Below are 14,733 nucleotides of genomic sequence, written 5' to 3'. Positions count from 1 at the left end.
ACAATGAAAGAGATCTGTACTAACCAACTCCATCTTGCTTCTAACCTCCAAGCAGTCCTTGCTCTTTCCTGGGCTTAGGCCAAACTAACTTTGAGAGGAACTTAGTTTGTAGTTTAAAACAAAGATGATAACAAAACCCCCTTCTTGCCTGAATGCTGGTGACATTTTGCAGACCCTGTCTGCAACCTCCACCTCCCGGGTTCAAGCAGTTCTCCTGCCTCAGCCTCCTGAGTAGCTGGGATTATAGGCGCCCACCACCACGCCCAGCTAATTTTTGTATTTTTAGTAGAGACAGGGTTTCACCATGTTAGCCAGGCTGGTCTCGAACTCCTAACCTCATGATCCGCCCGCCTCGGCCTCCCAAAGTGCTGGGATTACAGGCGTGAGCCACTGCGCCTGGCCTTTTTTTTTTTTTTTAAACAGTAGATGTGTTCCTGTAAAGCTGCAGTACACTGGATTGTTTTAAAAGTGAAGGCTACTTTAATAACGGACATTATATGCTTGTGACTTTTCTTGCATTGTTAATTATCATGCTGTGACTTTTCATGTGTGTCTTTGTATTTATGAGCAGAGAACTCTGAATGTTTGGGATGCAATCTCGGTCCTTTTTTGGCACTAGCCCCATGTACCTGAGTAATAACAGGTCAGACAGGTTATTAAGAAACAGTGGTTTCTTGCATGTTCTCACTCATAGGTGGGAATTGAACAATGAGAACACTTGGACACAGGGCGGGGAGCATCACACACCGGGGCCTGTCATGGAGTGGGGAGATGGGGGAGGGATAGCATTAGGAGAAATGCCTAAAGTAAATCACGAGGTAATGGGTGCAGCAAACCAACATGGCACATGTATACATACGTAACAAACCTGCACATTGTGCACATGTCCACTAGAACTTACAGTACAATTAAAAAAAAAACAGTGGTTTCTTGTAGATAATCCTTTTTGGCAACTGAACAGTTGAGATAGTTGAAGCAAAATTCTCAGACACGCAGTTTGCAGTTTGGTGCCTTCAGAGTCCTTAGAAGGCCTTTTTAAAGATAGCATACCAGCATCCGGTGTACACTTTTTCAAGTCTTTTATGAATAAAGTGGGAGGGTTTTAAGTGTTTGCAGAACATTTGGGTCTGTGAATTCTGCCAAAGTAATTGTTACATAGTTTTCTTCCTCGAAAAGGACTGGCAAACGTTGGTCACCTTCTTCATTTTATTTAATTTATTTGAGCCTTTAATTAAGATTGGGTATTAAGGAAGTGTGTATATGTGTGTGTGCATTATGTGTAGTGCCAATGAAAGTTCCATGTATTCTGTTTGTTGCTTTACTCTCTGAAATCTGAGTAGTTCAGACGAAAAATAATTTTTTTACAAGGGTAAAAACTAAATTAAAAAGGGAAATCTAAATTTTGTGTATGGAGAGGCACCTTATTAAATATTCACTCATTCATTAGCAGCCCATTTTAAAAAATGTGACTTCCTTGAAAGCAGAGTGTCTACCAGATCTATGTAAGTCAGAAGAGTATATGTTTCAGGCGTTGTGACTGATGGAGATGGTACCAGAGTGGCAGCTCCAATTGACTTTGCCCCTGTGCTCTCACCTCCCAGTCCTCCCTCTGCCACCCGTCCAGGCAGCCCATTTAGAAACAAATAATTAGCAAGCACTTAATGTTACCAGGCACCCTGCTAGGAGTTATAAAGACAGAATGATGGGATCATGACCTCAAGAGGCCATGAGTTATTGATGGTAAGTAAATAGAAGGTTTGTAATTATGAAGCAGTCTTTTAGGTCAGCGGCGCATAAGGTGTCGGAGGGAGTGCATGTGGGCACTATCTAAGGTTGTCTAATTCAGACCAGGTGGTGGTGGTGGTGGTGAGTGATTTGAGGAGGTTCCTGGATGTAGTGATACCTGAGCTAGGATTTGCAGGAAGAGTAAAGAGCTGTTCCAGGTGATAGGTTTGGAACTGAGACAAGAACGTGATTCTTCTCTCTCAGGAGTTGCAAGAGCTTAGGACATGGATAGTGGGACCAGGCTAGAGAGATGGGCAAGGTCCTCATGGAGAATCTCATTTTGTCTCCTAAGACTTCTTGGCATTATTCTGAAGGCATCGGGAGCCAATTGGTAGATTTTAGTTTTTAGGGGGATAAAATGACTGGAATTACATTTTAGCACGGTCCGTCTGGTAGCATTGTAGGGGAATGGATTAGGGATTACAATGAGAGATGAGGAGCTGGAATGAGAAACTCCTGCTGGAACTAACTCATGAGATTTTCAGGAGGTACAAGTTACCTTAGGGCCACCCTGTGGAGGGAGAGGGAGAAATGAAAGGTGACTGTGAAGGTTTCTGACTGGGGCGACTGGGAGAAGTGGGGATGCCATTCAGCGAGGGAGTGGTGGAGGAGATGCGGGGCATAGTGGGGGGCGCTGTGAGTTCGATGTTTGACAGGCAGAGTTAGTGATTGTTAGGAGACACCTGCACCTTGCTGTCCAGGGAGCAGCTGTCAGCACTAGGTAACCAGCAAAGACAGAGAAGTGGATGATGTCACCAAGAAAGATTTTGTAGAGTAACAGAAGAGGATGCTGGAAAGTAGCCTGGGGATTATTGTTTCTTCATAAAACAAAAACCTGTAAGTTTATCTCATAACTTGTGCGACTTAGAAAATAAATGTGGTATCTTGGAAGTAAGAGAACAGGTAAAGTATTTTCCCTCTGGGCTGTTCCAGGTATTGACTTTACGAATTTTAATCAATATAGAGGAGAACTAACAGAATACTTACAAGCCTGGCATGGTAACATTCCAGTTTCTTTCCTAATGGTTATGACCTGTGGTAGCTCATGCTAGAGCTGTAGAAACCTCTTTGCCTCAAAGGTTCAGGATATTAATTTCCACATCCATTTCTGCCTTGGTCCACCTGTTTGAAGAAATGAATTTAGTGTCTGCTTATTGAAGCAGAAAATAATAAAGCATCTGGAATTTCTGTGCATCTTATGGAAAATTCCAGTTCATAGGATGTAGGATTAGAGAAGAGTAATTTGAGGCCGGGCGCGGTGGCTCACGCTTGTAATCCCAGCACTTTGGGAGGCCGAGGCGGGCGGATCACGAGGTCAGGAGATCGAGACCACGGTGAAACCCCGTCTCTACTAAAAATACAAAAAATTAGCCGGGCGCGGTGGCGGGCGCCTGTAGTCCCAGCTACTCGGAGAGGCTGAGGCAGGAGAATGGCGTGAACCCGAGAGGCGGAGCTTGCAGTGAGCCGAGATCGCGCCACTGCACTCCAGCCTGGGTGACAGAGCAAGACTCCGTCTCAAAAAAAAAAAAAAAAAAAAGAGAGAAGAGTAATTTGAGGGGGAGGATCTTGGCTTTTCTACATATTCCTTTTTATACATACACACACACCCACACCCTACCCCATCCCACTCCACCCCCGACCCTACAATGGAGAAGAGCGGGGAAAGTAGATAGGCACTTTCCTATCTTTTCAAAACCTAGTCACAAAGAACATGGGCATTACCCTTGTCACACGCAGGGTATTACTGTTTTTATTCATTCAAAAGTTATTTAATGAGCTCCTACTGTGGTGATCAAGTCCAGTGGAATCCAGGCCCTCGCTCTGCTATTAGAGGGATGAGCGCCTTTCTCTTCAAGGGGAGATTCCCTTTCCTTGTGTCAGCCTTACATAGTCCTTTCCGGGTTTCCTAATGGTGGAACCACCAGGCAGAGTTCCAAGATGGCCAAGCCTTCCTCCCTTCTCTTCCTAACCTTCCCACAGCTATTTAAGAAGTACAGATGACTTCACAGCCCATGGGAGGCATGGCCAATAGCACCTTGAGAAAACCCAGCCCTTTTTAGATAACCTCCTGGGACACCTGTATGTGTGATATACACTGTCTTCACGGCTGGCCCAGTCCCATGTGGAAGTGGGTTAGAGGATAATGATGTTTGTAGCACGCTGGAGTTTGGAGTCTCCATGCCGTGGGCACGTTCTTCCATACTGTTGCCGTGACTCTGACTTCTTCACCCTCACGTCACTCCCTTGCTGTTGTTGAGTGCCTAGAAGGGACCTTTCCATGATGGCTATGGTGGGAGCGAGGGATGTTTTGCCTTGAAATTGCCTTGAAAATAAAATAATGGGTTCTATCACTGTAAATACTCAGCTTTCTTTGGACAATGGACATTGTCTTTGGACAGATGGAGAATATTGAAGAAAAAAGATGTTTCTACTATCAAATTCTGGACACTTGAGTGAAACAGTTGAATAAAAAGAACTCAGAGCATTGCTTTTTTTTTTTTTTTTTTTTTGAGATGAGTCTCACTCTGTCGTTTGGGCTGGAGTGCGGTGGCGCAATCATGGCTCACTGCGGCCTTGACCTCTTGGGCTCAGGTGATCCTCCCACCTCAGCCTCCCAAGTAGCTGGGACTACAGGCATGTGCCACCATGCTCGGCTAATTTTTGTAGAGACAGTGAAGAGGGGTGGGGAGGGTGTCTCACCATCTTGCCCAGGCTGGTCTCAAACTCCTCGGCTCAAGTGATCTGGCCACTGTGACTTCCCAAATTGTTGAGATTACAGGTGTGAGCCACTGTGCTTGGCATATATTTATTTATTTTGTACACAGACTAGTGGATAATTTGGATACTTTGACTTCCCATTCACCTTTCTGCTTTTTTCTTTTGAGACAGAGTCTGGCTCTGTCACCCAGGGTGGAGTGCAGTGGCACAATTATGGTTCACTGCAACCTCCACCTCCCTGGCTCGAGTAGTCCTCCTACCTCAGCCTCCCAAGTAGCTGGAACCGCAGGTGCATGCCACCCCACCTGGCTATTTTTTTTTTTATTTTTGTAGAGATGAGGGTCTCACTGTGTTGTCCAGTCTGGTCTTCAACGCCTGGGCTCAAGTGATCTGCCTGTCTTGGCCTCCCAAAGTGCTGGGATTACAGGCGTGAGCCACCACTCCTGGCCTAACCTTTCCGTTTTAAGGAACAATAACAGTGTTTTTAAGGAACACCATTAAGAAAGAACATTAGGGAAAAAACTGGTTTAGTTCTCTGAATGACTTATTTTAAGCTTAAGACAAGAATTATCACTTACATATTAAGTAATCTGTGGGCTGGGCAAGGTAGGCTCGCACCTGTAATCCCAGGACTTTGTGAGGCCAAGGCAAGCAGATCACCTGAGTTCAGGAGTTTGAGACTAGCCTGGCCAACATGGTGAAACCCCATTTCTACTAAAAATACAAAAATTAACCAGCCCTGGTGGTGCACACCTGCAATCCCAGCTACTCAGGAGGGTGAGGCAGGAGAATTGCTTGAACCTGGGAGGTGGGGGTTGTAGTGAGCTGAGATCATGCCGCTGCACACCAGCCTGGGTGACAGAGTGAGATTCTGTCTCAAAAAAAAGAAGAAGGAAGGAAGGAAGGAAGAAAGAAAGAGAAAAGAAAGAAAAGAAAGAAAGAAAAGAAAGAAAGAAAGAAAGAAAGAAAGAAAGAAAGAAAGAAAGAAAGAAAGAAAGAAAGAAAGAAAGAAAGAAATCTGTGGAAAGCCGTTGTTGGTTCAGTGATAGAAAGAGAGATTCGCAGGTGGGGGCAGGGCAGGGGCCAGGCTGGGCTTCTGCAGGAGTCAGGTGTGGTGGATGTTGCAGTGCAGGTATAGTTGTCCTGGAGGTTTCTTCTCATTGGTCAGCAGGTGGCACCAAATAGCTAAAACTTATCTGGGGAGATGCATGCCTTGCTTGGGTTTCACCTTGGGTTGAGTTGGATTAAATTTTACTTTCTGTACTTTCAGAATTTGGGATTAGTAGCACTTTCACATTTTCTCCCTAGAGATAGAATCCTCCAAGGTTGAATTTTATAAAAGTCTTTGATATTGATGATAGTCATGAAAGTTAACTATATTCAAGGTCAGATGATTGCATGACAATATTAATTTTCATTTTTTGGAAGGGTTTATGACTTTGAATATTAAATGCCACTGTAAGATCATTCATTGGAATATACTTACTGGATTAGGTTTCTGAAGTTTTTGTGTTTTTATGAAATCCCATAAATAAATTGCTAATGTAGGTGTGAAAATTAACGTACTCGTGAATGTACTTGAGATTGAGTATGTCTATCTGATGAGAATCCAGGATTTTACTTCCATTCAAGATTTTTCTATTAGAGCAGAGATGGGTGACAGTTTGAGTCACAGATGTTGTGGCTCAGTTGTAAGGTGGATTCAGTGCTTCTTCCTCAGGAACATGTGGGGTGTGTTGGCGGTGCTCTTGGATAGCATGTGAGAAAACAGCCATGACAAAAGAGCAGGCAGTTGTGTGCTGGTACCACCCAAGAGCCTACTGTTTATTTAAGGTGCAGTTAGTTTGTTTCAGCTTATTTACTATGGAAACTTGGTTGCATGTGGCATGTGTGGTTATGTGCTGGAACTTTTAAAAAGCTGCATTTCAAGCAGGATAAATGTTTCTTTTCTGCATATATGGGTTTGTTTATTTTTTGTGGGGTGGCATATGTGAGGGGGAAGAATCATCTCTTGAATGATCCTTACGTGTTGCTGAGTGGTGTCTGGTTTGGTTAGCACGCAGGCTTCCGTGAGGAGGCCTGCTGACTTGGGCCTAGGTGCACATCTTGGTGCACATTGAACAAGGCTTTCACTAAATGAGCATCCAGGTACAAAAACCTGACAATAAATTTTTGAGTTTTAAGATGCTGATAACGGCCGGGTGTGATGGCTCACGCCTGTAATCCCAGCACTTTGGGAGGCCAAGGCGGGCGGATCACAAGGTCTAGAAGTTCGAGACCAGCCTGGCCAATATGGTGACACCCCCGTCTCTACTAAAAATACAAAAATTAGCAGGGCATGGTGGCTTGTGCCTATAGTCCCAGCTACTCGGGAGGCTGAGGCAGAAGAATTGCTTGAACCCAGGAGGCGGAGGTTGCAGTGAGCCGAGATGGTGCCACTGCACTCCAGCCTGGGTGACAGAGCAAAACTCCATCTCAAAAAAAAAAAAAAAAGTTGATAACATATCTTTTTTCTTGGGATATCTTTGTACCACTTTAAAAGGGGGTTGTCTTTTCCCTCCTTTCTTCTTACATTTGCAGATTAACAATTTACTTAGATAGCTTCATATGCCTGACTGAGTCTGATTCCCCACAGTGAAATTTAAAATATGCAGGAATTTAACCACATTTAACCACACCCATGGGCATCAGGCATAGCACTAGCTCAGTTTCTCAATGCCTCGGGTCTAGTCAGTCCTTCACCAGGTCCTGTCAATTCTCCCTCCAAAGCACATCCACCTCTAAGCACATCCACCTCCTAACCATCCCCACTTCTCCACCCAGAGCTGCACTGCCATCATTTCTGGAGTAGCTCCCAAGTGGCCCTGCTTCCATTATTGCCGCCTAGAATCTGTTTTCCACACAGCCCTGGGAAGAATATTTTACAAATACACTCAAGGGTGGTGTCGGTTATTAGCTTAAAATCTTGCGGTTGCTTCCCGTCACACTTGGGCTTGCCCACCTCCCTCCCCAACCTTGTCTCCGAGTCTCTCCCACTGCCCACTAGATTCATCCATGCTGAATTTGCCATTCCTCCCGCGTGCTATGCTGCTTCCTTTGCCTGAAACACTATTCTTCTTGATCTGTGCGTGACTCATTCCTCTTGACATTGAGTTCTCAGTTTCAAGACCCACTCAAGGGAGGCCTTCCCTGCTCACCATATCTAAAAATAGTCACTCCCTCTATCACATGACTCTGCTGTCATTTTTTTCTTTAAACTATCTTGCCTTTTCTTGCCTGCTTTTTGTCCAGCTCCTACCACTAGGATATAAGCTTCCCTAGAGCCAGGTCCTTATTGTGTTCGTTTTTATCCCTAGCATCTGGTACAGTGCAGAGTATGCAGTAAGTCTTCATTGTATTTTGGTTCAATGAGTGAATAATAGCTATATTGAAGGGAGAAGCTATGTTTAAAGCTCGTCAGTTCAGGATAAAGAATAGCAATCATGTATTGAGCATCTACTGTGCACTGGTACTGTCCTTGGTTGCCATACACTTACATCTTAATTTTTTTTTTTTTTTTTTTGAGGTGGAGTTTCGCTCTTGTTGCCCAGGTTAGAGAGCAGTGGCATGATGTCGGCTCACCAAAACCTCTGGCTCCTGGGTTCAAGCAATTCTCCTGCCTCGGCCTCCTGAGTAGCTGGGATTATAGGCATGCACCACCACGCCTGGCTAATTTTTTATTTTTAGTAGTGATGGGGATTCTCCATGTTGGTCAGGCTGGACTGGAACTCCCGATCTCAGGTGATCCGCCCTCCTCAGCCTCCCAAAGTGCTGGGATTACAGGCGTGAGCCACTGTGCCTGGCCTTACATCTTAATCTTAAGCATCAGTTTTCTAATATGTAAGTGAGATGTTTAGGTAAAATGATCTGCTAGTTCTCTTATATAACATTTTATGAATTTCCAGGAGAAGCTTAAAGATTATAATTTATGGTGATACACAATAGGAATAAATGAGCTCATTCAGAAGCCCCACATAGGTGTTGATCTACCTCGATAACATTTCTTTTTTTTTTCTTTTTGAGATGGAGTCTCGCTCTGTTGCCAAGGCGGGAGTGCAGTGGCACGATCTCGGCTCACTACAACCTCTGCCTCCCAGATTCGAGCAGTTCTCCCTGCCTCAGCCACCCGAGTAGCTGGGATTACAGGCATGTGCCACCACTCCCAGCTAATTTTGTATTTTTAGTAGAGATGGGTTTTCACCATGTTGGCCAGGCTGGTCTTGAACTCCCGACCTCAGGTGATCTGCCCACCTCGGCCTCCTAAAGTGCTGGAATTACAGGCATGAGCTACTGTGCCCAGCCCTCCGATAACATTTTTAAATTACAGAGTTTGAACTTTAGAAAGAAGGAATAAACCCACCATTTTGGGGGCATCCATCATCTCATTCAATCCTCTCAACAACCTCCGAAGTATCTTCCCTCTTTAGTGGTTGGGGAAACTGAGGCTTAGAGATACTAAGTAACTTGGCTAAGGTCACACACCTATTATGAGACAGTGCTAAAACCTGAAACCAGCATTGCTCCAGAAGACCTATTCTTGGCAAGCACTGTTTTATTTTCTACTCACTCTTATCCCAGTTGGTTCCGTGGGGACTGTATACACTTTAGACGTCTAAATGTTTTTCCTTTTCTTTCTCAGAACTCTAAGAAGGAGCTGATGTGGAGGAGCAGCTGAGACAGTTCAAGATGACGACCACAGTAGCCACAGACTATGACAACATTGAGATCCAGCAGCAGTACAGTGATGTCAACAACCGCTGGGATGTCGATGACTGGGACAACGAGAACAGCTCTGCACGGCTTTTTGAGCGGTCCCGCATCAAGGCTCTGGCAGGTGAGTCCTTCACGCCTGTCACGGAGGCCCAGGATGCCTAAAATCAGGATGCCCCTTAAAATCATCCACCCTGTTCCCATGACACTGTCGTGTTCGAAGGTTGTCTCACTTCTATTTAAATGTGTCCTTGACAGCCAGCTGACCATTTTGTAAGGTAGTCAGTTCCATATTTGGAGAGCTGTCAACTCTAATGGCCAAAATTATTCAGAGCACAGAGTGTTATTTATAACAATTCAAGAACAGCTGCCCTAAGTTTGTAAGAATTCTTTTATTTTTGACAAATCTTATATTCCAAAATATCGAAGCGTACTATTCCTTATACTCAAAAACATACAAATTAACCTGTGTACTTAGTGCCTGTGATACATTAACTGGCCTGACCTGTACCAAGATGGGTTAGTATCACACGTAAGGATTTTACATCTGAAAAGCAATAGCTGAATCTGGTAAAGGCACATTTAATACAGTAACAGGCAAGTTTGCCATTGGTCCGTTAGTTCGTGGAACATGTCCTTACTTTGTGATTTCTCATTCCGTTTTTGCTGGTGAACACCTAGAGCACACTTTCTCCATGGCCCTGGTGGGGGTGAGGAGTGCTTTACCCTAAAATTGCCCTGAAAATCAGGAAGGCGTTCTGTGGCTCTGAAAATTCAGCTGTATTGAATATATGTAAACCAAGGATCAAAACAGAGTTTATGGCCGGGCGCGGTGTCTCACGCTTGCAATCCCAGCACTTTGGGAGGCCGAGGCGGGCGGATCACGAGGTCAGGAGATCGAGACCACAGTGAAACCCCGTCTCTACTAAAAATACAAAAAATTAGCCGGGCGTGGTGGCAGGCGCCTGTGGTCCCAGCTACTCGGAGAGGCTGAGGCAGGAGAATGGCGTGAACCCGGGAGGCGGAGCTTGCAGTGAGCCGAGATTGCGCCACTGCACTCCAGCCTGGGCGACAGAGCGAGACTCCGTCTCAAAAAAAAAAAAAAAAAAACAGAGTTTATTCAGCGTCCTGCATCTGTACTTTGAGATTTCAAATGAAATTCCAAATGAAATTTATTCCAAATGATTTTTTCCTAATGTCTTTAATTGTGATAAGTAAATCAAAGTCGTGACTTGAGAAGTTAAGTTTACTGTTAATTCTAACCATATAACTTACATTTTTGTTGCCTTTATAGTGGAATCTGATTATGAAGCATGCATCATTTAGAGACATCTTGATTGTGGACAAAGGAAACCTAACCCAGAGTGGTTTAAGTGACAAAGAGGATTTATTGGTCACACAGTAGGCAAATTCAGTCTTTAAGCAAGACTTACTCCTGGACTTAAATGGTGTGACCAGGATCTAGTTTCTTTCTCTCTACTCTGGCTTTATTTTCTTTTCTAGTGCAGGCTGTGTTCATAAGAAGGCTCTATCCTGTAGTCCCAAGATGGCTGCCCCAGGTCCCAGGCCCCCTTAGACTATGGACATCCAGCAGAAAAGAGGATGCTTTTCTGCTTTCCACGGCCCGGATATATTTGTCTCACTGGCGTGATTGATCATGACTTGGGTCATGTGCCTCTCCCGCTGGAGTTGGAGAATCTCATGTGCTGTTAACTTCTAAACAGGATGCACCCCTTAGAGTGAAAGTTTGGTTAGTCTCAACCAAACAAGTTGGCTAGAAAAATTGGAATATAACAGAAAAGAGGAAGAGGAGAATGGATGTTGGGGATACAGCTAACGATGTGCTACAGAAAAACTATTCAGCTGCTTTAGGATAATTTGTCTCTTGAGTGGTGTTGATTTAAAGATCTTTCTTGAGCTTGCCTGAATGAATGATTAATCAGCCACTCCAGAATTGGGGCTTCATTATCATTCATTAACATGGAACTTTGTGGAAATCATGACCCTGGCTTGTGCTAGTAAAGTGATTTGTATTTTAATCTCTCGCCTCTTTTTCTTGAATTTTCATTTGAGTCTTTAGGCCAGTATGGTAGTGGTGGCCAGTTACCTTTGATCATGAGTCTTTTACTTTCTTATTCCAGGCTATGTAATATCCCCTTTTTAAAGGACCATTTTGTTTGCAAACTACAGAACAGTTCCTTATTCTTTGCACGTGGTCTTTTGTACAGTTTGAGAGGAGAGCCTCCAGCTGTCCTTAGTATCCGTCATTTGTCTTAACCTTTCTAGGATGTTTATCTAGGTCCCTCAATAACTGTAGTCATAATAATAGCAAGCACCCAATATGGTCCTAATACAGTGTGCCAGGCACTGTGGGAAATGCCTGCATATATTAACAGTTAATCTCATAACAATCGTATGAGAAAGATTATTACTGTCTACATTGTATAGATGACAAAACAGGTTCCAGAGAGATTAAGAAGCTTGCCCAAGGGCGTACTGCTGCTAAGTGGCTGAAGGCATACTGACTCTGCAGTGTATACTCTTTTTCAATATTCAGTAAAGAAAAAAAAAAAAAAGCTGTAAAGCTCATTGGCAGAGAGCATTGCTAGTGAGGTAATTCAAACATGTTAAAAAGATCTTTGGAATTCTCAGGAATGCATCCTGTGGTCTAGAAGAAACCATGAGGAACCATGGCAAGTTATTGAAAAGGAAAGATGCTGCTTCCGGGTTAAATGATATTGAGCTGGTGGGGGGAGCGGGAATCGTATTCAGTGAATTTACAAGATACCAGGAAACCCATCTGTTGGAGGAAGGTAATGAAGGAAATTATCTTATCCTGCGTATTCTTTTACTTCGTTATTCTGTGGGACAGAAAAATCTCTGAGCCCTCTAAAAAACTATGTGCTGCTAGCAGGAGTTACAGAACAATCCAGTAGTGTCTGCAATAGAATAGTGGCTTGAAAAGTAGAGGGCTTGTTTAAAGCACGGGATGCTGGGCCCACCCCCAAAGTTTCTGATTCAGTAGGCCTTGAGTGGGGATGATAATTTACATATCCAACAGGCCAGGGGATCACATTTTGTGACTGATGCAGAGTACTGATGGTCATCCGGTCCTCTTCCTTCGGTGTTTGAGACCACTTCATCTGGACCGAGCTAAAGTCTAGAAAGAAAGAAAGTTTCAAACCCAACAGAGTTACCATAAAGATACACTTGGGACCTTTTTTAGAAGATGGCACCAAAAGTGAAGAAGGAAGCTCTTGGCCCACCTAAAGCCGAAGTCAAAGCGAAGGCTTTAAAGGCCAAGAAGGCAGTGTTGAAAGGTGTCCACAGCCACAAAAAAAAGATCCGCATGTCACCCACCTTCCAGTGGCCCAAGACACTGAGACTCTGGAGGCAGCCCAGATATCCTTGGAAGTGGACCCCCAGGAGAAACAAGCTTGACCACTATGCTATCATCAAGTTTCTGCTGACCAGAGTTTGCCATGAAGAAGATAGAAGACAACAACACACTTGTGTTCATTGTGGATGTTAAAGCCAATAAGCAACAGATCAAACAGGCTGTGAAGAAGCTCTGTGACATTGATGTGGCCAAGGTCAACACCCTGATTGGGCCTGATGGAGAGAAGAAGGCATATGTTCCACTGGCTCCTGATTATGATGCTTTGGATGTTGCCAACAAAATTGGGATCATCCAAACTGACTCCAGCTGGCTAATTCTAAATATAAATATCTCTTTTCAACAACAACAACAACAAAAAAAGATCCGCTTGATGTGGGAGTGGTGTGGAAGGCTAACCACTTGACTTTGAGGAAAGGGAGATATCTTCCTGTCTCTTAAAGAGGAGTGATACAGTGATAGGCCCAACAGGAGGGAGTGCTGTTGTGGGGTTTCTGCTGAACATGCATGTTCTAAAGCGAGACATTTTGCTTAGAGCCATGAAAATGTACGTATCACATTTCCTGTGTCCTTCTAAGGCTTTTGGTAGATACAGTCTAATCTAGGCTTCAGTCTGAATTCTGAGGCAGATCTACAAAAGATGCAGGAATTCATCTTTTAATGGTGCAGTTCATCTTGTACTGATAGTGGAACCACCACCTGTGCCCTTTACTAAGCTGCTTTCAAGGTTTATGTATCTACGGAAATAGGGTGAGGTAAACTACTTGTTACTAATTCTCACCCAGTTGACAGATACTTCCTATTATTAGGTTGTTATCTGTGAATTGTAAAAAACTTTCTTTTTTTTTCTTTTTTTCTGAGATGGAGTCTCTCTCTGTCGCCTAGGCTGGAGTGCAGTGGCGCAGTCTCGGCTCACTGCAAGCTCTGCCTCCTGCCTTCACGCCATTCTCCTGCCTCAGCCTCCCAAGTAGCTGGGACTACAGGCATCTGCCACCACCGCAGCTAATTTTTTGTATTTTTAGTAGAGACGGGTTTCACCGTGTTATCCAGGATGGTCTCGATCTCCTGATCTCATGATCTGCCCACCTCGGCCTCCCAAAGTGCTGAGATTACAGGCATGAGCCTCCGCGCCTGGCCTAAAAAACATTTTTAAAATAACTTTTACTTTATGTGTCTTCATCTTATTCACCCTCAGGAATTGCTTTTAATTCAATGCAGTATAATAAGAAATATATTTGGTCTTTGTTCTGGGTTCCTGGCATAGAGCTCCTAAAACCAATGGAGTCTGCTGAGTGATGGGAGTGTCTTTTGTTATCCATAAGGTGTCCCTTTTCTGACACCTGAGTTTGTGCTAATTCCATGACTTTGGGTGGGGATAGTCTCCCATCCCTAGCTAGCCTCAGGATGATGCTGTGCACCCAAGACTGAGCGATTAGAGAATTGGAACTTTCAGCATCATCCACTCATCTGTGGGGAGGTGGTGTGGGTAGAGTGGGGTGCCCTGAGAGGACATGGAAGCCCCACCTCACCCCAGTACCTTGCCCTGTGTACTTTTCTATTTGGCCGTTCCTGAGTTGTAACCTTTATAATAAATTGGTAAACATAAAGGGGAAAGTGTTTTCCTGAGTTCTGTGAGTTGTTCTAGCATATTATTGAACCTGAGGGGGTTCTTGGGAACCCCTGAATTTATAGCCTGTGGCCTGGGACTTGCAACAGGCATCTGATATGGGGGCAGTCTTGTGGGACCAAGCCCTTTATCCTATGGGATTTAACAATAATGTCAGGTAGAGGTGTCAGAATTGAACTGAATTGTAGCATACCCAGTTGGTACTGGGGAATCAGACTACTAAGATATTTCACAGGGTAGATAGCATCTCTGGTACAGTATGCAGCATGTCAGCTGGTTTTCTTGTTTGTTTAGAGATGGGGTCTTTCTGTGTTGCTCAGGCTAGAGTAGAGTGGTAGAATCATAGCTCACTACAGCCTTGAATTCCTGATCTCCAGTGATCCTCCTGCCTCAGCCTCTCAAGTAGCTGGGACTATAAGTGTGTGCCACAAAGCCTGGCTATATCAGTTTTTTTTTT

The 14,733-nt window shown here is 44.2% G+C and overlaps 1 protein-coding gene and 1 pseudogene across 1 annotated transcript in view; both read left to right on the top strand.

Moving 5' to 3' along the window:
* Positions 1 to 14,733, top strand: part of SPTBN1 (spectrin beta, non-erythrocytic 1) — a 212,223-nt gene that overhangs the window by 57,455 nt on the left and 140,035 nt on the right. The window contains exon 2 of the mRNA XM_055242815.2: positions 9,182 to 9,376. Coding sequence (XP_055098790.1) covers positions 9,229 to 9,376 — 148 coding nt within the window. The 5' untranslated portion in view covers positions 9,182 to 9,228. The remainder of the gene's footprint in view (positions 1 to 9,181; positions 9,377 to 14,733) is intronic.
* On the top strand, positions 10,365 to 14,707 carry LOC129462663 (large ribosomal subunit protein uL23-like; annotated as a pseudogene).

The sequence above is a fragment of the Symphalangus syndactylus genome, chromosome 14 (assembly GCF_028878055.3).
Source record: "Symphalangus syndactylus isolate Jambi chromosome 14, NHGRI_mSymSyn1-v2.1_pri, whole genome shotgun sequence".
Taxonomy (NCBI): Eukaryota; Metazoa; Chordata; class Mammalia; order Primates; family Hylobatidae; genus Symphalangus; species Symphalangus syndactylus.
Note: the sequence above shows the minus strand (reverse complement) of the source record. Positions and strands in the feature narration are given on the sequence as shown.